The sequence below is a fragment of the Mus caroli genome, unplaced genomic scaffold (assembly GCF_978045245.1).
Source record: "Mus caroli unplaced genomic scaffold, Mus_caroli_1 scaffold_15, whole genome shotgun sequence".
Classification (NCBI taxonomy): domain Eukaryota; kingdom Metazoa; phylum Chordata; class Mammalia; order Rodentia; family Muridae; genus Mus; species Mus caroli.
Window position 1 is genome coordinate 27,954,164 of NW_028227270.1, and position 25,718 is coordinate 27,979,881.

Genomic DNA, 25,718 nt, shown 5'->3' on the forward strand with positions numbered 1-25,718 from the left:
GATGTACCCACTTACTTCCCTATAGAGAAAGCCCACACCACATACATCTCACCTCTGGCTATGCTTTCTGAGATGTCATCCATGAAAAGCCAGGGGGACAGCAAGCCCACTTACAAGCCCAGAGACAGGGTACTTACTGAATGAGTTCCTAGCAAGGCAGTACCACCACAGACAAGACCAAAGATGTCAACAGGAAAATATCATAAAGACAGCCATGGCTTGTACTTATGAAGAGACCTGAGTACCTTCACTTGATGCTGTCATGAGAAAGCAGAGTAGAATTTCTATCTCTGGTGTATCAGACATGAACGTGTCTGACAAAGGTAGGTCAGAAGCCTGAGAATCGTGAATGTGGAAGCTAATGTCTTAGAGTCAGTTATAAATCCTAACAAGTGGCAGGATTTTCTCAGAGTCTTTGAAACTACTCAAACATGCCTTTAATCCTAGTGGTCTGGAGGCAGCGGCAGGAAGAGCTCTGTGAGATCCAGGGCAACATACCTGGTCATGCAGCAAATGCCAGGCTAGTCAGGGCTACCCAGAGAGACCCTGTCTCAAAACACAAGTAAATATGTAACAAACAAGAGCAACTTCAAATGGAGTATGGTTTGGGAAGGAGGGTTTTGTGCCTCGCCATCTCGATAGACCTCAGATAAATCCAGTACTGGTGTTCCCATTTGCTGCATTCACGTTCATAATGGTAATTCTGTCTCCCGCTCTCTCTTTTATTTACTTACTTTTAAAAAGAGACAGGGTCTGTCTTGCTCTGACTGGTTCCCAACTCCTGGCCTTAAAATCTTCTCCAGCCTCAGCTGTCTGAGCAGCTAGGAGTATGAACATGACTTGAAGTGTAAGCTATAAAGGACAGAAATCTGATTTTAGATTTTCTCTCTAAAGATAAGAAAAGCCACAGGAAGTTTTTTTTTTTTTTTTTTTTTTTTTTTTTTTAATGTTTGTAGCCTTTTATTCTAGTCCAGATGCAGGTTTCTTCATGTCTCAAATATCTTTGATAAAAGTGACTTAAAAAATGTCTGTAATTTTATATTTTTATTTGCTTTTACTAAGGATTTAATGCATGCCTTTGCATATACTTAAGCATGTGTTCTCTCTCTGCCTATAGCTCCCTTAAAGGCCAGCTTCTTCAAGTGTCTGCCTCTGAAAGCTGTCCAGTTGTGGGTCTGTGTTACTATCTACTGCAAGAAGCAGCTTCTCTAATGCGGGGTGAGCAATGCACTGATATATCGGTACAGTAGTATACCATCATGAGTCACTTACTGCTAAGTTCACGCACAGAATAACAGTAGTAGGTTTGCCCCTAACCCCCCCACCCCCCATCTAGTCACAGTTTCTCAGTTTCATTGACACTGTTTCAGCCCTGAATGAGACGTCTTTATCACACTTCTCCCTGATATGCTCATGACCTATGCAGAAGAGGGGGCAGAAGGACTCTAAGAGTTGGGGTGGTGGATGATTTTATAGAAAAGACATTTCCTAGACACTACAGGCCTGATGTCCATATGGACGCTCAAAGACTATGACACTCTAAGACCTGCACAAACCCCAGCCAGCCACAGTTCCAGCACTGAGAGGGAGAGGTAGGCACTAAGAGTCTCTACTAAACAAGCCCTTTCCAAGCTGCTAGCTGCTGGCCGAGGGAAAGCTCCTGACTGTGGAGACACTGACTGTGCCAGGCCCAGTCCAGGCAGGTCTCATGCAGGAACAGTCGGCCAACACAGGTCAGATCACATGCTTAAGTGGCTTCTCCCATGTCTCTTTCTCTTTCATTCAAGAGAAAGAATAAGAAGTTGTGCAGACATGGACGGGGGAGATCTGGGAGTTGTTGAGGAACCAAAGAGAGTATGATAAAAACCATGTATGAAATTCTCAAAGACTTAAGTCTCAAAGACTTAGGTGGCTCTGTGGTTGAGAGCAGTCTCTTGCAGAGGCCCTGGGTTCGGTTCCCAGCACCCACACAGCAGCTCACAGCCAACTCCGGTTCCATGGAATCCAATACCCTTCTGCACTCTGTGAGTACCAGACAAATACCGGGTACAGGAACACATGCACATACGCTCACGTGTATCTTCTTTTAAAGGTACCTTCTTTACCTAGCGATTTAACACATCATTAGGCGGCGAAACTGTCAGTGATCTAGTTTCTCCCTGCTTATTAGGCTTAAATTTATTTTTCTTTATTTTTGAGACAAAGTCTTACTCTATACAGCCCAGGATAGTTTTCAACTCTCAGCTTTCTCAATGCTTGGATTAAAAGTGGGAGTACTGATGGCCAGTTTAAAACAGCTTTTTGTTGTTGTTTTGAGGGCAACAGAATGAGTCTAAATTTTTTTAAAAATAACTCTTAACAAATACTACTAGTAGTCATATAGCGTGTATCCTCTTAAAGATTTAAAAGAATGTTTCAAACTCAACTATTTCTTACCTGAAAGTTTTCTTCTTTGTGAGTTTATATAGGGCTGGGAAGTAGCTCAGTGACCCAGTACTTGCCTAGCATGTGCTAGGTCCTGCCTGGGTTTGACCCCAAGCACCATGAAAGAAAAAGAAATGATGTTAATTTACTTCATGAATCCTAAAAGTTTATGTTAATGCACACAGGAGACAAAAGATCAACGAAGTCTATTTGGTCTTTAAGAACAAAATTTCAAATGTTAAAATTATTTGGTATTCATCATATGCAAGGCTCAGAACAATAACTCCCAAGCGTTCCCACAGCCTGCCTCCTAGTAGAGTCCCAGGGGGCGGTCAGCATCCAGAGATGCAGCCTAAACCACATTCCAAAGGCAAACAACAGCACAGAAGGTGGAGGCTTACCTGCTGAAGGATAATGCAATCTTAACAGAGGAAAGCAATGGCTCCTTAAAGGTCATGTGGTAGCTTACCATTTCAGAGTCACCTGAAAAGACAAGTGACAAGCTCCTCCCCTAACTGCTCCCAATGTCCAAAGACAACAGAGCATCGCAGTTCTGACGGTGCTGCAAAGTTCCTTTAGGGACAAGGAGCAATGCAATGTCATAAATGTTCATTTTTAAGTCTAGAGAGGCAGAGCGAGAGAAGGGGATGAAGAAAGAAGAATAAAAACTAATTTTCCAGGCAGGGAAATACTTATAAAACCTTTTATGTCAAAGTTAGGATTTTAAAACATCACATACTAATGCAAAATCCAGTAGCACCTGTAGGGTTGAAGTAAACGCTGCCGTCACTAAAACGCTTAAATAGCCTTAGAAGACTGAGAAAAACGATGAAGTACATTCTCCAGAGAACAAATGTATTTCAAAATAAAAACTGTATTTTTGTTTTTTTTTCCAGTTTTTGCTTTTGTACAAGATTTCATAGTTATAATAACTTATACACAGATGGGACTGACCCTGCTCTCCTCCTGGGTCACTGCAAGTCCACATGTTCAGGCTATAGTCCCCAACACTATGTTCTGATCAATATATTACCACAGTTTGATCTAAATATAGATACACTATATAATATTTATCTCTGGGAAAAATCAAATTTTAATATGCAAATGTCTATATAATACAGCGGTGGAAAAGCTACAGTAGGCACACAACCTATAGCTCAGAGGCGATGAGTTCTGGAGGCTCTCCTCATGTGAGTGACGTACCTATAGCTCAGAGGCTCTCCTCATGTGAGTGACGTACCTATAGCTCAGAGGCTCTCCTCCTGTGAGTGACGTACCTATAGCTCAGAGGCTCTCCTCATGTGAGTGACGTACCTATAGCTCAGATGCACTCCTCATGTGAGTGACGTACCTATAGCTCAGAGGCTATGAGTTCTAGAGGCTCTCCTTGTGTGAGTGATGTACCTATAGCTCAGAGGCTCTCCTCATGTGAGTGATGTACCTATAGCTCAGAGGCTCTCCTCATGTGAGTGACGTACCTATAGCTCAGATGCACTCCTCATGTGACGTACCTATAGCTCAGATGCACTCCTCATGTGACGTACCTATAGCTCAGAGGCTCTCCTCCTGTGAGTGATGTACCTATAGCTCAGAGGCTCTCCTCCTGTGAGTGATGTACCTATAGCTCAGAGGCTCTCCTCCTGTGAGTGATGTACCTATAGCTCAGAGGCTCTCCTCATGTGAGTGATGTACCTATAGCTCAGATGCACTTCTCATGTGAGTGATGTACCTATAGCTCAGAGGCTCTCCTCATGTGAGTGATGTACCTATAGCTCAGATGCACTTCTCATGTGAGTGATGTACCTATAGCTCAGAGGCTATGAGTTCTAGAGGCTCTCCTCGTGTGAGTGATGTACCTATAGCTCAGAGGCTATGAGTTCTAGAGGCTCTCCGCATGTGAGTGAAGGTTTAAAATAGTCAAGAAGAAGGTTTTATTTATATGTGCACTTGTGTCCACCTTATCCCAAACACTGTACATGTCTACTGACAAGCTGGGAATTTATAGGTGCAGCCCTCGAGAGATTGTTAAGTTACTAAAAAAAGAAACAATTAGGCTCTATTGGACATGGAAAACACTCACAAAATTTTCCAATTTTAAATTTCACAGCAGTAGGAAAATATTAAAAATAATTTCTGTATATACATATAGGTATATGTATATATTGAATTACACATATGCCTCACATTATCAGTACAATTCAAGTGGAGACATTTTGGTGAGTTATTTTCCCATTAAATGATCACTATGCCAAAATTTAAAAATATTTTATTACATCATTAAAATAATTCGCTTACCATATCAACAGCTTACACTGTTTTTTTTTTTTTTTTTAGATTTTTTTTTTAAACTCTTCATAACTAAATTCCCTGATCCCTACTAGTGTTAGTCCTCTATTTAAATGAAAACCTAGTATTCTTTGATATTCAGAAACTCATAGGTAAAATCATATGTTTTCAAAATTCTATCCATCAAATAAATTTTATTACCTGATTAATCAGAGAAGTATCTCAGCTCTGAGCATGTGTACCTAAAAGATTCTTTCTATAATAGACAGGTAAAGGCAATACCCTAAGGTTGATGGAGGTGACGGGCAGGATGGAATAGCACAGAGAATGCATGGTGGTCCAGTGTCTGATACACATGTGTCAGAGACACCTTACTGTAGAAACTACCTTTAGAAACAAACAATTTATTTTTCATTCTAATATAAATTAATATGTATGTATTTACATACATACACATAAATATAAAACAAAGCTCATACTAAAGAATCTGTTTGAGTGAAAAAAATGGGTAAATCTGCTTAATTTGTATTTAACAATTCAATCATTTGGGGTACAAACAAAAAAAAATTGGGTGCATTCATTGACTCCAGAGTTAGGTACCCAAGCATACACTAAAAAGAACCCTCTTCAATATCACAGGCATTATACAGCAAGATATACGTATTCTGATGCAATCCCTACTCGCAGAGCAGACAGCACTTGGCTTACTTTTAAATTGTTTTGTGAAAGAAATGTATCATATAAAGAAATGCATGTTTGCTAAATGTCTTAAAATTACATCAAAACAACAGTAAAACCTGCTCTTGGAGAAGAGTCTGTTGAAGGTATTTCCTGTTTTGAAATGCCTAGTTAACAGTTCAAAATATTGCCTTGTGAAGTTTGAATAAAGACATGGTTTCTGTGAAGACCCATCTGCCACAGTCACAATTTAGATACAGTCCTCTCTGCTTGGCTGCTAGGTGGAAGTGGCCGTCCTTGAAAACAGTTATATACCTTAAAATTATCTATAATAAACAGTGCCCCCTAACCATTATTTTTCATAAATTGAAATGCATTGATCACTCAGAAAAGATTTCTTGCCAAATATATAAATAAATGTAACTGCATATTTTCTGTAAATATACTTAACATTGCTAGACTAAACCGTCAAGGACGGACTGCTGTATTTCAGTTCTGTGTGTCAAATTTACTATAAATTTAAAAAGAAAAATATCTGAGGGACTCAGCTGCCTTTGTTTAGTTGGCTTTAAAATGTATAATAAACTGGGAGACGGTATCTTCTCATAAATACATGGAATCAATATGGAAAAGTAAACTATACAACAGACAAGATTGGAGATAGCAGAGTGTACCAGAGTAGTCACTAGAGTGAAAACACTCTCAGTACAAAAGGGAAGAACTCCAGACACCCATTGATAGTGAGTCTCAATTAGAGGCAGAGCTCCCCAACTCCTGGCAAGGATTAATTGGTAATGGCCCTTTCTCAGCAGCGAAAAATTATCCTGAGAAATTATTCAGATAACAACAAAGACAGGGCTTCCATTACTAAGTTTTTGCACAAAACACAGCTGTAGATATCATAAATAAATTTAAAAAGCAGATAATCTTCACTGTGTTGAACAAAAAGAGGAGAAGGGACCCAGACATTGCTAATTCTCCCATTGGCTAATATCAGGGGAAAAGATTGCATTAAAGGGTCTACTTATAACTTTCCAGTTAACTATGGCCAATATACATGGAGGTAATTTGTAGTTCAAGTTTTTCATGTCTTTTTTTTTCCCCAACTAGCTATAAGCTAAATTCTAAAATTTATACTGAAATATACAATTCCAATTTTCAAAACACCCTCCTCCTGGAGGAATGATATTCAAAAAATTTTGTGCAATCTTGGTACGGAGCCCAAACAGTCCTAGGAAGACATCTCTCCATCTATTGGCACTGAAATTTCACTCTCTTTAGCTGCATTCCAGTAGCTTGGCCAAATTATCTCGTAATTCTGTTAGTTCAAATATTTTTCCATCCAGAATTTCTAGGAGTGTCTTCAGGTTACTGCGGAAAGCCTCTTGTTCGTTCTGGCTCTTCTCCAGGCGCTGTTCTAGGTCAGACAGCTGCCCCTCCAGGTCTTTATTTCGAATTTCAACTTCCTTCAGAAAGAAAAGTATAACACACATACATATCAGTTCATTCTTCAGATGACAATGCATTCCTACCGTTCCTAGTGTCTTCCTGTAAGTCTGGCAATCAGGCTGTGCCTCTGACATTCAACTTCATACAACTGAAGGAGATTTGTATTCAGCCATCTCAGAAAGCCACGGCTTGGCTAAGATACATCTGACCTCCCATCAACAGCAAACCACTGCTCCTGTTTCACGCCATGCAGTCACAGGGCAAGCACAACACTCTTGTTGTGGAGGATTATGTACATCTCCATTTTATTGCTACTCCTACGTAACTGAGAAATCAGATGAGGGTAGGCAAAGACAAGAAGAAAGTAAGTTCTAACCGGTAACTCTAAAGTTAGAGTGGGAAAGGAAGCAACTCCCTAAAATGAGAGTGCAACTTTGACTCATACTGATCCTGATCTCATAGTCAGGATCAAAGGAATGTATGTTTAAGAATATATAATTGTTCAACTCTAGAGACTAAAATGCATAGATACAGTAACTTCATGTAACAGAAGTATAAAGTTGCCAATTCATTGCTGACAATCCAGGAAAGAGAGAAATGACAACAAGAAAGCAAAATTTTGTGACAACACAAAATGTATGGCAAATACTATATAATGAAGCAAGTCCAAAAAAAGCCAAAATTCCAAGAGTAATGATTTAGCTTAAGCTTTAAAAATCAAATTTAGAGTTGGCTCAGCAGTTAAGAGCACTGGCTATTCTTCTATAGGACCAGGATTCAATTCCCAGCACCCACATGGCAGCGCACATCCATCTGTAACTCCAGTTCCAGGGAATCCAATGCCATCTTCTGGCCTCCACAGGCATTGCATGCATGTGGCACATAAATATGCATGTAGTCAAAACATTCATACACATAGAAATAAAGATGTAAATGAAGGAATTCTTGTATTTGCATTAGGAATACTTTTTTCTCCATATTAATTTTTTTCACAATATTTTCAAAAATGAAAGAGTTTAGAGCCAGCAATTTGCTCAGCAGATAAAGATTCTTGTTTCCAAACCTCACAACCTAAGCTGGGTGTAGTATTGCACACCAGTACTAGGGAAGCAGAGGCAGATAGATCTCTGTGAGATCAAGGTTACCCTGGTCTACAGAGTGAGTTTCAGGATACCCACAGCTACATAGTGAGACCTTGACTCATCCACTCACACACACATACACCATACACACATAGTGGAAATTTACATTCCACTGTGGCACACACATATAATAAATATATAAATGTAATTAAAACATTGAAGTCTTGAGAAAAAGATTTGGGTAAACTGGTTTGAAAACATTAAATAAAGTAACAATTGGCTGGGCAGTGGTGGCACACCCCTTTAATCCCAGCACTCGGGTGGCAGAGGCTGGCAGATTTCTGAGTTTGAGGCCAGCCTGGTCTACAGAGTGAGTTCCAGGACAGCCAGGGCTACACAGAGAAACCCTGTCTCGAAAAACCAAAAAAAAAAAAAAAAAAAAAAGTAACAATTGATAATCCTGAACATAACCATGTGATTTGACATTATAGCATGCTTAGATGAGCTCCAATGTGTAGAAGAACCAAGAGGGAAACAGAGCAGCTACAGTTTATAACTTAAGAGTATAAAGGCCCAGTATAATCTCAAAGTGTTTGCTACTCGATGTTAGTCACTTCAATGTTAGTCACGCATGTTTTTAATCAATCTTCGAATAATCTGCAAAGTGAAGACATCTAATAAAAAATATGAAATTAATAGTAATAAATTTAGAAGCTAAATCCATAGAGGCTGTAAACTATTAGAGAGGAAGAAGTCCTGTGATCAAATGTGAAAATTGCACTCATGACTGCAGAGTGTTCGTTTGCATTTCAACAAGCTTAAGGATTGAATGTTTCCAGCTACAGAAATAGACTGAACGTCACTCCTCATCATGTCCAGCTCACAGCCACTGCCCAGTTTGCCCTCTACAGTGTCCCTTAGAAATGAAAGGCCCCTTGTTCTCTTCTCCACCCAATGTAACAGCCAAACATTTTAAATGGAACTTCACAAAACACTATTTCTTCGGTTGTTTAAAGCGGCACTATACTCTTTAGATGAGTGTCCTACTCCAAGACAGGCCTCTGTAGGAAATGTACTAGTTAGGTAACGTAGCAGCACTCGCACTATACAGATGGCTGTGACCTATTTTTAGATGGGGAGAATATGTTCTAGGTAAGAATAGATAACCTAGAGAGCAGGGGCCAACTAGTGTGACTGAAGTGACAGCCAGCACTCGCCAGTCTCCTTCTGGCCTTTGCTACTCTCCCCAGGCTTGCCTTCTACCATTGCTTTTGTTAGTTAATTTCCTCATCTTTTTTTTTTTTTTTTTGGTTTTTCGAGACAGGGTTTCTCTGTGTACCCTGGCTGTCCTGGAACTCACTCTGTAGACCAGGCTGGCCTCGAACTCAGAAATCCGCCTGCCTCTGCCTCCCGAGTGCTGGGATTAAAGGCGTGCGCCACCACCGCCCGGCTTTAATTTCCTCATCTTTAAGGCACACGAGGGCCACCAATTTCATGCTGCACATGAAAAAAAAAAAAAATAGAACAGAATCTCAAATTCCTTTGTTAAGAGACTCAAAATAGAGATTTTTTAAAAAATTACATATTAAAACCATAGCCAAAGGGACCAGGTATACTAATTTTTGCTACATTTAAATCCTACACCATTCAATCTAAATAAAAGCCATACAAAAATTGTCTTGACATCTGCCTCGCAGATTATACTTAAGATATCAAGTATGCACTTAAGATATATGTTATAATAGACTATTAACATTTACACATATCAGGATATTTTAATCGACAAGAGAAGCGTCAATAACTCATTTCTACACAGCATTAAAAGACATGTATGTATTTTGAAGACGTTATCTAACAGTTGTTGGGCAGATGCAGTGGACACTAGGGATAAGTTATTGAGCGTGAGTAAAATGGCCCTTACTTAATGCTGTCTAGAGAGAAGATATTGGCAATAAAGAAGTAGAAGCTGTTTCTGAGTGGATATAGCAGTGAGAGTTTGTACACTGACATCTGCCAGCCATCCTCCACAAACCACAGGAACATGCACTGAGAATAAAGTTGTGCAAATGTCAGGACTTCAACTTTACTGAAGACAGAGAACACCACAAGCATCAGAGATTGTAACAGTGTCTGCAGGTCTGTTTCCGGGTCACAGAGAGACTGTGTGGCTGGCACAGAGAAAGACCTCTGCGACTGCCTAACCCTAAAACAAGAGCTGGACTGGATAGAACAGATCTGCATTTGAGGGATAACCCCATGAAACTTATGAGGCAGTCTTGCAAAGCAATGCCTCTTCAGAACAGAATAAAAGACAAAGGAGTCTCTAGGAACAACGAAGGGCAAACGAAACAAGACAAAAAGTTAAGCTCTTGTTATATAAAGGAAAATTAAAACAGTGAAACACACACAACCTATCTCCTACTGCTCCTCAGAAGAAGGTGTTTTGTACTATGAGTTTATAAATCACCTTAAACTGTCATTCTGTCCACAAAAATGCAAAGATACAGGACTCATTTGAAAACATAATCAATAGAAAATACTAAAAACTCAGTAAAATGAAAAAATTCTTGAAACCAACTATGAAGCAGAAAAAATTCTTAATATAATATTCCATGTTGAATTAAAGTTTATATAAAATTATTCAAAAAGGAGCTTGAATTGGGCACCCAAAACTAGGGACACAAGATTGGCCAGATGGCTCAAGGGGTTAGGAACACTTGGCTGCTCTTCCAGAGGACCTGGGTTTAGTTCCTAGCACCCACATGGCAGCTGACAGAGTATGTAACTCCAGTTCCAAAATATTCAATGCTTTCTTCTGGCCTTCGAGGGTACTACAATGTGATACAAAGGCAGAACATGAAGGCAAAACACCCACAAACAAAATAAAAACAAATAAATTTTAAAAATATTGAACAATAACAAAAATAAAGATGCTACAAAAATACACTGAAAAATGGGAGAGTTAGTTAAATTGGTTAAAAAAACACTAGAAAATTAAACAAACAAAAAAAATGGGAAAACCCCACCTGAATTGAATTATAAGGTAAATCAAATCAAAACAAATATAGTTTTTACTCACACTTATAAATTCAGTTATTATTCCTTAATAATATACAAAAATTTCAAGAGAATAAAAGAAATATAAAGTAGGGAAAACCAGAAAATGAGTATAATTTATGTTATAAGATATGTTGCAGAAGAAAAATAATAAGCAAGGAGAAATATTTAAATTCCATGTGTGACATGTTTTACTAACCTTTTTGTCACTGGGGATATCTAGAAAAACTGAAGTGAGGCTCTCTGCCACTGAACTCAGACCCTAAAGGAACCTGTAGATGAAGGTCTTGGATATACAGTATTATTGTTGACACAGGGTCTCATTATGTAGCCCTAGATGGCTGTACCTTGTGACACAGACCAGGCTAACCTTGAACTCATAGAAATATGCTGTTCTCAGGATCAAGGGTGTACACCACACCCAGCTGGATAAGGAAATTAAAATGGCCAACTAATACTTGGAAAAAAATGACTTTCAACAATCACTTTGGAAATATCTTGGTAAATTTAACTTTTTAAAACAAAAAAAGAAAAAGAAGTCCTCATAGCATTCAAGCAAACCAAGCCTAAAACTTATTAAGGCAAGAGAACCACAACTGGAGTAAGACTTCTCAGAAACGACAGAAAGGCTGGAGCAGGGACGAGCAGTAAAAGCCCTGGCTCCAGAGGACATGGGTGTGATTCCAGCACACACATGGCATTTTACAATCATCGCTAACTCTAGTCCTTTTATGGACTCTAGGGGCACCAGGTACACACATGTGGTGCACAGATATACATGTAGGCAAAACACCAATACACTTAAGTTAACATTTTAAAGATGAATAAGTAATTTGAAGTGACATATAAAAAAAGTAAGGCCGTAAGAGAGTCGTGACTGGTGGTGAGTGCTGATTTGAATTTGCCTGTCCAGAACTCAGGTACCACAACGTCATGGCCCATGTGATGAGAGTTAAGTGTGAAGAGATCTAGGAAGAAGGACTGGAGTCAAGAGCAGAGCTCCATCCCCGTGCCCATGCCAGGTTCAATGACTAAAACACTCATAGATAAGAGGCTGAAGTCTGAATCCCCAGAGCCCAGGGTAAATAAATGCAGGGTAGCGAGGCAGATAGTTTTAACTCCATCCTTACAAGGTCTGAGACGGGGGTTACCAGAGCAAGCTGGTTAGCAAGCCTAGATGGGTGTGCTGTGGCTTTATTGAGAGACCCTGCTGCTACATCCACTCCAGTAGTGACTTGCTTGACAGGTTTAGAAACCTGGAAGCAGTCCCGAGGCAAAGAGTTTCACGGAAACTTAGTCTCCTGGAACTGTGGCATGCCATAGCACGTATGCTCCAATTTTGTCCTTGCGAATGGATCTGTGTGCTTCCTTTCAGTATTGTTTTGTTATAGGTGCCTCCAAGCAATGACTTGCCAAATACCTAAGCAAAATCAGACTTTGCTTCCCGGTCTTCACCAAATGCCCTAGGTGGTCCTTGAGCCGACCCTGGGCTTGGAATTCAGTAAGAATGTTGCCTATTCAGTGACATTCAGAATTGCCTCTAGTATTGTAAGAGAGATAGTGAAAGAAATCAGGCATTACTATCTACTACATAGTTAGAACTCTCAGGGCAAGCTTAGCAACGTAAGTTTAGAATTCTTATTATAGTTATGTATGGCAGACTACATTACTTATTAGTAGAAAGTCCCCCCACACTATCACTTAGGATAAAAGCCGAGTTACTCTCATATACAGGAATTTACAATGGCTTAGGGAGTAGGTCAGGCTGAGGTTTTAAAGTATTGCATTATTCATGGGAAGGTTAGCTAGAGCGGAACTCTCTAATAAGAACCATTACTTGGGCATGAAAGCCCTTGCCCTGGGAGTGTAAAGACCTCACACCTGGCTTCTAAGACTATGGCTGACCTTAGATAGGGCTGACTTTGTCTCAGTTGTTTTATTGCCCAGTTCCTGCTAGTCTTTGTGATTGCATTTCCTCTATTTTGTGTAAGAGTCATCAAGCATCCGGTAACCTCATTTGTACCTTGCCGATGTGTCACCTAACTTCCCTATTTTCTTCTGTATAAAATGTTTGATGCTTGATTTGACAAATTACATTCAGATTCAGCACACTCCCTTGTGTCCTGTCTGTCTGTCACCCACTTTCGCCAACTCCTTCGCCTACCTGCAACTAGAGACCCACTCCGCGCAGATAGGAGACCCAAAAAAGGGATTAGTCTGTGGCACCCTGCCTCAATGACTAAGTTGGAAAGCAATGCAGGACATATTCCTAATACCAACCACAGACTTCTACACGTGCATGCTCATCTATACACAGTAAAACCATGCACATACACAGACTACAAACACACACAGAAGGAAATAGAGCAAGAAAAATAGCTCATTTTAGGACCATGGATGAGAAACTGTGAGATGAGCCTGGAATATCCACTGGCTCTGCAATGTGAAGTTCTTCAAAGAATGACATGGCCATGAAGAGGACCGGATCTAGACTGAAGGCTCTCCTTGGCCAAAGCTGGCTCCCAAGAAAAGCAGATATAACCACCAGACAGAACACCCGACCCTGGAATGGATGGGTCCTGGGTGGAAAACAATTTGTAAATTTGCTATAAAGAAGATTAAGATAATTATAAGCATTTGACTAAGGTATATGGATAAATAATTTTGGTGGTTATATGAGAGAACGCCTTCAGTTTTAGAAAAAAAGCAGTATTTACAGGGAAAAGCACATGTGCTCCTTACTGTCAAGCAGTTCAGAAGAGAGCCATACACACAGAGTACAGAGAAGGCAGGAGAGGACGGATGTGAGAGGAGAGAGAGAGAGAGAGAGAGAGAGAGAGAGGGAGAGAACAAGGGACCAAGGGAGGGTGGGAGGGGGGCACCACAAAATGATGAAACAAATAGGGCAAAAATATTAAAGCTGGGGAAAGCAAGGGAAAGGCATATAACTGACTTATTCTTGCAGCTTTTCTCTCGTTTTTTTTGGTTGGTTTTTTTTGAGACAGGGTTTCTCTGTGTAGCCCTGGCTGTCCTGAAACTCACTTTGTAGACCAGGCTGGCCTCGAACTGCCTCTGCCTCCCGAGTGCTGGGATTAAAGGCGTGCGCCACCACGCCCAGCGCAGCTTTTCTCTTAACACATCAAAATAGAAATGTCAGAATACATTGAAGCAAATAAGAGCATCTCAAATGGTGGTAAGTACAAGGTGGGAACAAAGCATGGGGACCGAGCACAAAACACACTGGGAGAGGGGCACTTAGGGATTTGAACAGTGTGACTGTGAGGAGTTAACATCTGAGCTAAGACCTCAACCACAGGGAAAAGCCAGGCACTCGAAGACCTGGCAGCTTGAGGGTGTTTTGTATTCTTTTGTCCTGGAACTCACCCTGTAGACCAGGCTGGCCTTCTACTCAGAGAGATCTGTCTGACTCTGCCTGCCTTTCCTCCCAAAGCCAGGACTGAAGCATGCGCTGTCACTGTCCAGAGGCAGCCCATGTGCTCTGAAGGTAAAAGCTCAACTGGCACCCAAAGATGTATAAGGATGACAGACAGACAGACAGACAGACAGACAGCAGGACAGGCAGCTCAGCAGGTGTCAGCTGCACAAACTTGACAGCCTTCAGTCTGAAGAACCCACAGGAAGATGAAAGGGAACAAACTACAGAGTTGTCCTCTGAGCTTCACATACACACTATATATAAACACACAAAGCTTAAAACGTTTAAAGATCTATAAAAATGATAAATGGCCATAAACATGGAAAATTGTTCAGCTTTACTCATGATGAAAAAAAAACTGTAACTTAAGACAGTGAGGGGAGGGAAGTAAGGCCTAGAATGAGGCTCAGTGGCAGCCTACCCAACCTGCACCATGCCAAAAGCCCAGGTTTAATCCAAGCACCATAAAATACATAGAAATGGATAAAAGTGAGCCACTCCCTTTCTTTCTTACGAGGGAAGACTGATGCTCAGAGGATACCCTGCTTTCCAGTTAGCATACAACTTTTAAAACACTATGTCCAAGCAATGCCTTCGAATCCATCTCAGACAAAACCATCACAGAGTAAGCATTAACATAAAGGATTCATCTGGCCATCATTATTATATACAACAGGAACAACATATATTTCCATCCCAATAGAAAGGATGAGGAAAAGTCACATTAAAAAAATTTTTTTTAAGGGCTGGAGAGATGGTTCAGTGATTAAGAACACTGACTGGTCTTCTGAAGGTCCTGAATTCAAATCCCAGCAAACCACACGGTGGCTCACAATCATCCGTAATGAGATCTGACGCCCTCATCTGATGTGTCTGAAGTCAGCTACAGTGTACTTACATATAATAATAAATAAATCTTTCGGCTGGAGTGAGTGGGACCATAGCGAGTGGGGTCATAGCGAGCAGAGGCCCTGAGTTCAATTCCCAACAACCACATGACAGCTCACAGCTACAGCATACTCATACATAAAATAAATAAATAAATCTTAAAAAAAAAAACTAAGCAAACACTAGATAAAGTAATGCCACATGCTTTGCTATTGATAAGATTAGGATTTTTTTTTTCTTGTTTTTTATCGAGACAGGGTTTCTCTGTGTACCTCTAGCTGTCCTGAAACTCAATTTGTAGACCAGGCTGACCTCGAACTTAGAAATCCGCCTGCCTCTGCTTCCCAAGTACTGAGATTAAAGGTGTGCTCCACCACTGCCCGGCAAGATTAGAATTTTTAAAAAATAAAAAATAAACATTTTTGTTTTGTTTTGTTTTGTTTTGTGAGACAGGGTTTCTCTGTGTAGCCCTGGCTGTCCTGGAACTCACTTTGTAGACCAGGCCGGTCTCGAACTCAGAAATCCGCCTGCCTCTGCCTCCTGAGTGCTGGGATTAAAGGTGTGCGCCACCACGCCCAGCAAAAAATAAACATTTTTATAAGCATATAATATATTGATATTTAGAAATATCCAAATGCTAAAATTTGGAAATTAAAACTTAAATTATGATATTCAAAATATGGGCTAGACAAAGTTACTTTTCTTCAAGCCTCAGGTTCTTCTGCATTGCACTGTGATTGCTGACAGCACAGTGTCAGGATACAGCAAGTAAGCCCTGCTGACTCTTCTCATAAACCGCTCCTCCTATCCCTCAGCTCCTAGGTCCTCTTCACTGGCCTCACTTGATGAATCCACTTGCTTCTATTCTAAAATGCTTCGAACCCTCCTTGAGGCAACTAGTTTAAGCTGGCAAAAGGCAGCGTAGTAATTAATTTTGAAAAATCTTTCTAAATCTAACTTCCACCAACATAGGATACATGTATGTCTATCGGAGATGTTTTTGTGCACTGTGTATTCAAATGCTAAGTACTATACCTGGGTGTAGTCTAGATTCTGTTACTGTCATTATTACAAAGCATCTTCTGACTCAGTATTTTGTAAAACATTGTTCTCTATCATCTTATGATTGGTCAATAAAGACCTGATCAGCCTATTAGCTGGGCAGGAGAGATAAGGCAGGACTTCTGTGCCCAGAGAAAGAAAGAGAGAGGTTTAGGTGAGAAAACGAGATTCGCCATGAGGCATTAGTCTTGAGCAAGTCTCCAGGGGAGTCACAATGAGGACACTGATGGAGCAGGAGCAGCCAGGACAAGACAAGATGGCTAAGACTTAGATGGCTGGGAGGTAGGCCAGGCTAGCACAGTGGTGTTAGAATAGGTCGAGCCTGACCAGCTTAGTACCTGCAGTGTTTAATACAACACCAGGTCTCTGTGTTATTTATTGTGGGAATAAAAGGGGTAGGAGAAAAGCCCCTGAATTATCTTTTACATATGTCAATTAGAGTCAGGAAGTATGTTACCTATGTAGAAAAAAAGTGGACAAAATTAATTAAGACCAAAGAAAGGAAAAAGGCACTAACTTTTGTTCCATTATGGCACAAGGAATGCCAGATTTCAGAGTAGCCCAGCACACAAACACCAGCAGCTTCCTAAACTAAAGTAAATCCATTTGAGGTGCTTCCCCTTAAATTTAGGGTACCTTTTAATGATAAAAGCAGAAGTTTCCAAAGTATCTTAATTTTTCCAAAGAAAAATGAAAAATGTCCACTAATGATTACAAACTATCTAAATGAAGTAATCAAAGAATGTCTAGAAGAGTGAATGTTAGGTATGAATCAGAGGTACTAGAAGGAAAAAAAAGAAAATGTATAAAAATGAAGGCTCAGAAAAGTCATTATGTTGTGAAAGACTGACTGATCTTCTCTGTATGAAATCAATAAATGTCTTCTTGGCTGGCTTACCTGTAGTTTCTGAGTCAAAGAGTCCCTCTGTTCTTGGAGTTCTCTGGCATTATCGATTTCTTGTTTTAATCTTTCTATTTCCTGGAAAAGGTAAGGTGTTATATATAACAACAATTAACTTACAATAATAATAAGGAGAAGGAAGAACTAATTTTTCCCTGAAAGTATATCCTAATTCTTAGGAAACAGTAATTAAAAACAAACAAACACACACACACACCACCCTTTATTGACATTCAGAGAGGATGTGTTCCCTCATCAGTTCATTGCCTGAAACAGAATGGGGTTTCTGTTTTTCTTTCTTGGGAGTGGGGCAGGATCTCACACTGTAGTCTATGCCTTGAACTCACTATGTAGCGACTCACTATGTATGTTGGCTTCAAACTCAAGATCCTCCTGCCTCAGCCCCCTAGTTTGGTTCTACAGGTACAATGTCATATGCCCACTCAGAATGATTTTATCAACTAGTGTAATCTGATGGCTTTAGCCAAGTCAATAAACAGCTTTAAGTTTAGATAAAATAATTTCTCTTGGTATATAAAATAGCTCTTTTTGACTATAGAAACTAAAGACTAAAGAAAGTAAGAATTTTCAAAAATTCATTTAATTCTCTAATAGTTTCCTGTTGGTTATATAAATACAATTCTCATAAAAAGGCAACACCATAGTTCAATACAATTACTAAAAACAACAGAAATAAGAGCAGGAAAACCAGGAACAAGCTTTATAATATTCAACGAAAGTCTATCTTAAAAAAGAAGCCCTCAGGGCTGGAGAGATGGCTCAGTGGTTAAAAGCACCAACTGCTCTTCCAAAGGTCCTGAGTTCAAATACGAGCAACCCCATGGTGGCTCACAACCATCCATAATGAGATCTGATGCCCTCTTCTGGTGTGTCTGAAGACAACTACAGTGTACTTAGATATAATAATAAATAAATCTTAAAAAAAAAAAAAAAGAAGCCCACAATCTCACTTTATTCCAGATGGTGCTTTAGATCTGACAGAGTCTACTATGCTGTATACACGGTTAAACAGACTGTGGAGGGCTGACTGGCAGGGCCTACCTCTTCCTTTACTTTCAGGGTCTCTTCCAGTTCCTGCACTGTCTGGTTCAGCTCTGTCTTGTGGCTGTGCACAGCATTTGCTTGACTACTAACACACTCCAGCTCAGTGACCTGCAAGTGAAGAAGAGTACAGGGTCAATTAAGCGGCAATTTCAGAGGCTTCCTGCTTAGGTCACAGCACCTGAGATGTTAATGATGTCTGAATTACTATAGGAAACGACTATTAGATTCTCAGCATAAAATAAAGTTTTTAAGATAAATATGTAAGTCAATGGCAAAAACCAAAAGATAATTAGATGGACTGTGCCGCTCAGAGACAGGTTAGGGAAAACAAGTGATAGGTCACTTTTAAAAAAATCCTTTAAAAAAAAAATTCTTCCTTAAAATTTATACCAGTCTAGAGAGCCAGATATTAGTCATGCACACCTTTAATCCCAGAACTCAGGAGGCAGAGGCAGGTGGATCTCTGTAAGTTCAAGGACAGCCTTGTCTATACAGTGAGGTCCAGGACATCAGGGGCTACACAGAAAAATCCTGTCTCAAAAACCCAAACCTAAAACATGTATACAAGTATAGATATGGCCAAAAAAAAAAAAAAAAAAAAAGTATACATATAGCCATCTGCTCTTCCCATTTGTAGTCTTCAAAACTAGCATTTAGAAGTAAGGATTTTTTTTCAAATAAATTTTCAAAATACAAGAGAATCTGAAAGGAAAGATATGCTTAAAAATACCTTAAAAACTAGGATATTAGAATGACTTCATGCCAACTGTGCCTCTTATGAGAGAACAATTTTTCACTCACAAAGAATTTACCAAGAGCCTACAAGTAATAAAATTTCTTTTCTTTTCTTTTCTTTTCTTTTTTTTTGGTTTGTTGAGACAGGGTTTCTCTGTGTAGCCCTGGCTGTCCTGGAACTCACTCTATAGACCAGGCTGGCCTCGAACTCAGAAATCCACCTGCTTCTGCCTCCCGAGTGCTGAGATTAAACATGTGCGCCACTGCGCCCGGCATAATATAATTTCTTAATGAACACTTGACACCCTTTTAATATACTAGGAAAAGGTCAGTATCCTTAAAGGTCTCCACTTCTAGTTACACAAGAGGAAATCAGGTAAACATTTACAGACAACCTTTCCCATGCCTTAGACACCATGCTCTCAAAGTCTGCTTGACTAGAATAAAGCCAACCTCCCTTCAACTTTCCAAACAGCAAATCACCCTGTGCATTCTGGAGGTGTATCTGTGCCTCTTATGGGAAAGAGAACAATTTTTCACCAACCTTCCTCTGCTTAGGTGTCAAGATACTTCCTGACATAGACTTCATTGCTTAACTGAACAAATGGAATGCACCTACTGTCGACTCAATTATAACTGTGGTCTTCTTAGAGAGTCTGCAACTGCTAACAAGTTAATCCTTCAGCATATGACCTTCAATGTCGTTTGCTTTTAACAATACTAAATATTTTTTTCCTTTTCTTTCCACTAATAAGGACTGAACCCAGGGCCTTGTCCATGTGAAGCAAGCGCTACACCACTGGGCTGCATTACCAGACCACAATGGTGAATAAAATCCTAGGGTCTTTCAAGCATCGGCTGCACCCTACCCCTAAACTTCTGTTTTGGCCAAGATGTACACTTCTGACAGTAGGCAACTCTCTCTGTCCTGACATTAAAACAGGCTCATGCCCATCTTCTTGACTAGACTAGACTAGACTGTCCTCTGAAGACCATTCTGATCTTGGGCAGTCAACTTTCAACTCAGCACCTCTCTTCTGAAAGCCAATCCCTTCTGCTGGAGCCCTCAAAGTTCTTTTCTCCCTTGTTCACAAAATGGAGCATCTAATTTTAAAATAATAATTAATAATAATAATACTGGGAATGGGCTGGCAAGATACCTCAGCAGGTCAAAGCAGCTGCCACAAAAAACTGATAATCTGAGTTCAGACCCCAAAACCCCAACATGGGAGCCACAACATATACTTACCCACAACTCCATGAAGGTATTCTATCCGCATGCACCCAGACATGCTCACACACTTAAAAAATTCTTTGTTATTTAATATATACAGTTGTCTTTGATTAAAATTTTCTTAAAGGGATTTTCAGTGCTAGTAACAACTTTCCCCACAGATTAAAAACAAACAAACAAACAAACCTGTGAACAAAATCAACAAACACGACAACAGCAAAACACTGAAACAACCCACTCTCTTAAAGCAGTCACACTGTCAGTGACTTTTACATGTCTGTCTAACCGCACTGGCCGGGATGGCTGTACTGCTTGATAGACTCCAGCTGGAACTTTCAGCTTTATTTTCCTGAGTTCAAACATTTTGGAAGAGCTAAAAACTGGGGGAATTAAATGACAAATAGACCTCTCACAAATCTTTAGTGAACTCCACAGCTGAGCACACAGAGTCAGGAAGTAGTCGGTGGGGGGTAGGGGTGGGGGATTAAGGAGGTGGTGGCAGTGGAGGCAGAGAAAAGCCAGACACTGGCCATAGAGAAGGCAATTTGAAATCTTGGCAAATGAACAAGACCTTAAAAACACTTCAAGCTTTCCAGGAAAACCTCAAAAGACTGAGTGGAACGAGGCTAAAGGATTTTTTTTTTTTCTCTAGGATTTGAAAAAAAATGAAATAAACTAAATCTATTGATATATAAATTGACAGTTCCACAAATTCAAGAGATCTACTGACTGCTGCTGATAATATACACTTTATAAAACCTCACTATATATATAGTGGACAGACTCAAACAAAGATTGTAGACTGTTGAATTGGAAGTGTATATAAATTTTTATATACACTTCTTTTTATAAATTCTTTTTATAAATTCTTTAATGTTGAATGCAGCGAACTGCTGCAAACCTTCTTTCTAGGAAAGGATCACACAGGTATGGAAACATGACAGATCTTCAGTGGATATTAACCACCAGTGATTTGCCAGTAAGGCAGGCTTCCATTGAGATAAAAAAAACTACAAAAATTACCTTAGCACTAAGTATATTCATGTATTACAAACAGAGCTCCACACTTTTTCATGTGGTAAATTGAAAGTTAATTTGTATGCACAGGAGTGGGTAATATCCACCCTGTTCTAAGTCTGTCCTCCAGGCTCTATTCCTCTCCTTCCTACACATCTGCCATCTTGGCCTGTTCTACTCAACACTGTTCTGCTACTCAGCCCATTCCCTATTGTCTACCGAGCTCACTCACTTGGTTTCCTTTTCAAAAGGGGCACTGGTGACATCTGCTTCCTATGAGCTAAATGCATTTCTATGTTTCCAATACAGAGAAAGTTTAAGAAATTGTTTTCTTGCTGATATTAACAATATTGGTATTTTTAATTTTCTATTTTAAATCTCTAATATCATACATTTTTAGTTAAAAATTTCCATAGTTTTCAAATTGCTCCTTTATTACTAAAAACAAAAGATAATTAAAAATGTTTATTGTCTGACTGCAAATCAATAAATCTGTATAATCATATGCCACAAAAACACTAAATACATAGGAATTGCACAGGATGTTGCCTAAGCTGGCTTTGAACTTCCAATCTTAAGAAATCTTCCTACCATATATGCCCAAGTACTTAGGAATGCCTTTAAGCACCTTTGTGCTAGGACAGAAAATGTATTTTGTTATAATTGTTTTCATTTTTTGAGACAGGTTTTCTTTGTGTAGACCTGGCTATCCTGAAACAAAGAGATCTGCCTACCCCTGCCTCCTGAGTACTGGGATTAAGGCATGCACCGACCACTGACTGGCACTGGGAAATGTATTTTTAACTTACTACAACTAACTATCAGTTAAGTATCTCGGTTAACTTTCAAGAAAATATAGGGGACATATATTACTCCTATGTTATAGATTAAGTACTGAGCTGAAAGAGAGATGTTCCCAAAGGCATGCACCTAATGTGGCACAGCTGGAACTACAATCAGTTCATTTGCTTTCAAAAGCTGAACAGTCTTCACTCTCATTAAACTGTGAAGAATATTGTCTGGCCCAGCAAAAGCTGAGACTTAGCTCATATATATTCTCTGATAACCAAAGAATATCCCCAGAAGATGTCAGATATACATGTGCTGCATTTACATATACACTTCCCTTCGCCACAGAACCGTTAGTTACCCCAATCCTGGCAGGGCCATCCTTACCCGCTTGTGCAGCCGCTCTGCTTCCTCCTGGTACGCAGCAAGCTGTTGCTTCCACTGCTTCACATTGGCAGTGGACTCCAGCAGGGCTGCAGTGAGTTTGGCATTGTTGCCTTTGAGGGTAGCTAGCTCAGCCTCCCAGTGTTTGCTGATTGCTGAACTAAAATGCAACAAGGAGAATACTTGATCACTTCACTGAGAACTGTTTCTGAATGTACAATAATATTTAGTTCTACTACCAGGATTATAGTCTAAGAATGTTTTCAAAGACAACCCCAAACATTAAAACAACAAAAAATACTTCTAGCAGAATGATGGAACAGATCAGTGTGACACAGATATATGTTAATATATACTGTACCACAAACCAAAAATAATACCTAAATGTATGCTATTGTTTAAGGGAATCAAAGTCCACTACAGTTTCTTTTCTCAGTGGGACAAACGAGGATGCTTGCATGACAGGTTGGGACAGGTAGTGTATTATTTTAATTACTGATTTATATGTGTATATTAAGAATGTTTATGTTCAGGGCCAGCCTGGTCTACAGAGTGAGTTCCAGGACAGCCAGGACTATACAGAGAAACTCTGTCTTGAAAAAACAAAAACAAAAACAAAAAAGCATGTTTAAATGTTCCAATAAAATTTTCATCATAATTGAAATTATAATTATTTCATAAGAGGCTAGATCAAGAAATTGGTTCTAATAACTTCTATAATACAAGCAATAATATTCATTGGGAATTCTTGCTAATTACTGATATTTTGCTAACTTTCCAAGGGAGAATCACTTTTGTTTGAAAGAAAATCATGTTTTCTCTTGTTACTGAACTTTATTCCAATTAGTCAAACTGTGTAGTGGTGCCTTTCAGTTTCCTGTACTCAATGGTTTTGTGTTAATGTCAGTTCGTATCACAAGGCATATGCTTTTATGAACTATTTTGTAGTGATTTTATTATATAATAAAAGGCAGTTTCCATCATTAAAATTTCTAAAGCTTAATGACAGTTTTAAGATATATTCATATCATACCCCCTTCACAAGACAGAGAGGGACAGCAGATCATTTCAATGACAGTCTTTAAAAAAGCAAACAAACTCAAAATGTTAACCGCATAGTCTAAAACAAAAACAATATAATCCCAAATTTAAGGATAGTCTTCAAAATAATTGATTAAAATACTTTATAAATATAAATAAAAGACAGGACCAGAATAGAGGAGAAAAAAATACACTGTTGGATCCTTGGGTAGTTTTTCAAAACAGAAAGGACACATTGAGGTTGGAGGTGAAGTTTAGCAGTAAGGCACTTGCCTAGCATGAGAGAGGGCCTGGGTTCGATCCCCAGCACTGCCAAAGAAACAACACAGAAAAGAAAGGATCGTTAGTGAAATGCAGAGACTTGGTTGGTAGTATTGCAATAGTGCTGACTCCCAAGGTTTGACGGTTATATCACAATCATAAAAGGCAATAATTAAGGGACACGTGGTAAAGGCTATATGGGGACACTGCAGTTTTTATAACTTTACAGCAAATCTAGTTTACCAGTTAAGCAATACACTGAAGCAATAAGTGAAACTATCAATTTAGCAAACTATTTTTCTCAAAAAAGAAACTCTTTTCAAGTTCTTCCTTTGTAGAATGACATTTTAGATTTAGACTTTCTGAGAAAAAAACATATAACTATTCACCAGCTCTAAATGGATTAGTTTTTATTAAAACCACCTACCAGTTTTCCCCCAGAAGTGTTTCATTTAAATGGGATCTTCAGTCTGATAACTGAAATCTTATTGAACTAATTTAAAAATTTGCTATAAGCAAATGTCAATCCTATTTAAAAATGAAAATAACTGTAAGGACTTATATCTAAGATCTACTTGTCAAGAAACAATGCCATTTTAAATATGAACCACACCATCTTTATAGAGAAAGAATGAGGGCACTTTAATATGCTATTTTCCTCAGTTTTATTTTATATTCTATTGGTAGAAAGTCCATTAAGAATTTGGTATGTCTGTGATACTGGACTCATCTCTTAACTACACTGATCCTCCAGTCTTTACATGGTAACTAAAAACATGAGCCAAGCATTACTCAAGTGTTAGCCACTAGCTGCATGTGGCTATTTAATAAAACGTTCATGGTTTATGTTTCTAGTCTCATTAGGCACTCGTCACATAACCAGTCAACAGCCACAAGCTGCACATGACTAGTGGTCAGCAAGGACACACAACATGTCATTGTAGCAGGGGACTCTACTGGATCTTGTCACTCTGCAGGATCTCTCCATGTGAACTATGTTTTCAGTGTCTTCTATTATGCATTCAATGATAACCCCACAACCTAAATTTATATATCAAAGTCCTGACTCTTAGATCATCACAGTATCTGTATTTAGAGATAGGTTTTTAGAGAAGTAGGGTTTAAATGAGATCCTTAGAGTGAACCTAACTCATATGACCACTGTACTTATTAAAGAAGATATGACCAGCTAAGTATATATTACAGTAGCCCAACAACATTTTCCAACACTGACCCTAGGATTTTCCAGTGTTTTAGTTAGGGTTTCTCTTGTTTCAATGAAACACCATGACCAAAAGCAAGTTGGGGATGTAGGGGGAAGGGTTAACTTGGCTTACACTTTCACACTGTTGTCCATCAATGAAGGAAGGTAGGACAAAAACTCAAGCAAGGCTGCAACCTGGAGGCAGGAGCTGATGCAGAGGCCATGTTGGGCTGTTAACTGGCTTGCTCCCCATGACTTGCTCAGCCTGCTTTCTTACAGAACTCCAGACCACCCACAATGGGCTGGGCCCTCCCCATAGATCACTAATTAGGAAGATGCCTGACATAGATGGCCAGATGGCCATAAGAATGAATGGAAATCTGCAACTAATGAGGGTGGGGAGGTGGGGGGACATCTCCAGGACATGACAGAGACCAGGGATAAGGGAGGTGCCTAAGAAACAATGAGGCTGATCTTATCTGTGACTTACAGCATTGAGGATATGGAACCTGAAGAGGCAACTTCCTGTTTCTAGGCAGGAATCTCAGTGGAGAGATAGGAACACCAACCCACCTATAAAACTTTCAACCCAAAATTTATACCATGTACAAGAAATTCAGGCACCCCTGTGGAGCAGAGACTGAGGGAATAGCCAGCCAATAACCAGCCCGACTCCCACGGGTAAGCACCAATTTCTGACGCTATTAATGATACTCTGTTATGCT

The 25,718-nt window shown here is 39.4% G+C and overlaps 1 protein-coding gene across 3 annotated transcripts in view; it reads right to left on the reverse strand.

The window, feature by feature from the left end:
• Positions 1–3,278: 3,278 nt before the first annotated feature.
• Positions 3,279–25,718, reverse strand: part of Homer1 (homer scaffold protein 1) — a 98,442-nt gene continuing 76,002 nt past the window's right edge. For 2 of the 3 annotated variants that reach the window (XM_021180632.3, XM_029485023.2), the window contains exons 6-10: positions 23,802–23,837; positions 22,491–22,647; positions 18,326–18,436; positions 17,261–17,341; positions 3,279–6,854 (exon numbers count right to left, since the gene is read on the reverse strand). In XM_021180632.3, coding sequence (XP_021036291.2) covers positions 6,666–6,854; positions 17,261–17,341; positions 18,326–18,436; positions 22,491–22,647; positions 23,802–23,837 — 574 coding nt within the window. In that variant the 3' untranslated portion in view covers positions 3,279–6,665. The remainder of the gene's footprint in view (positions 6,855–17,260; positions 17,342–18,325; positions 18,437–22,490; positions 22,648–23,801; positions 23,838–25,718) is intronic. The other variant, XM_021180630.3, reaches the window with a different exon arrangement.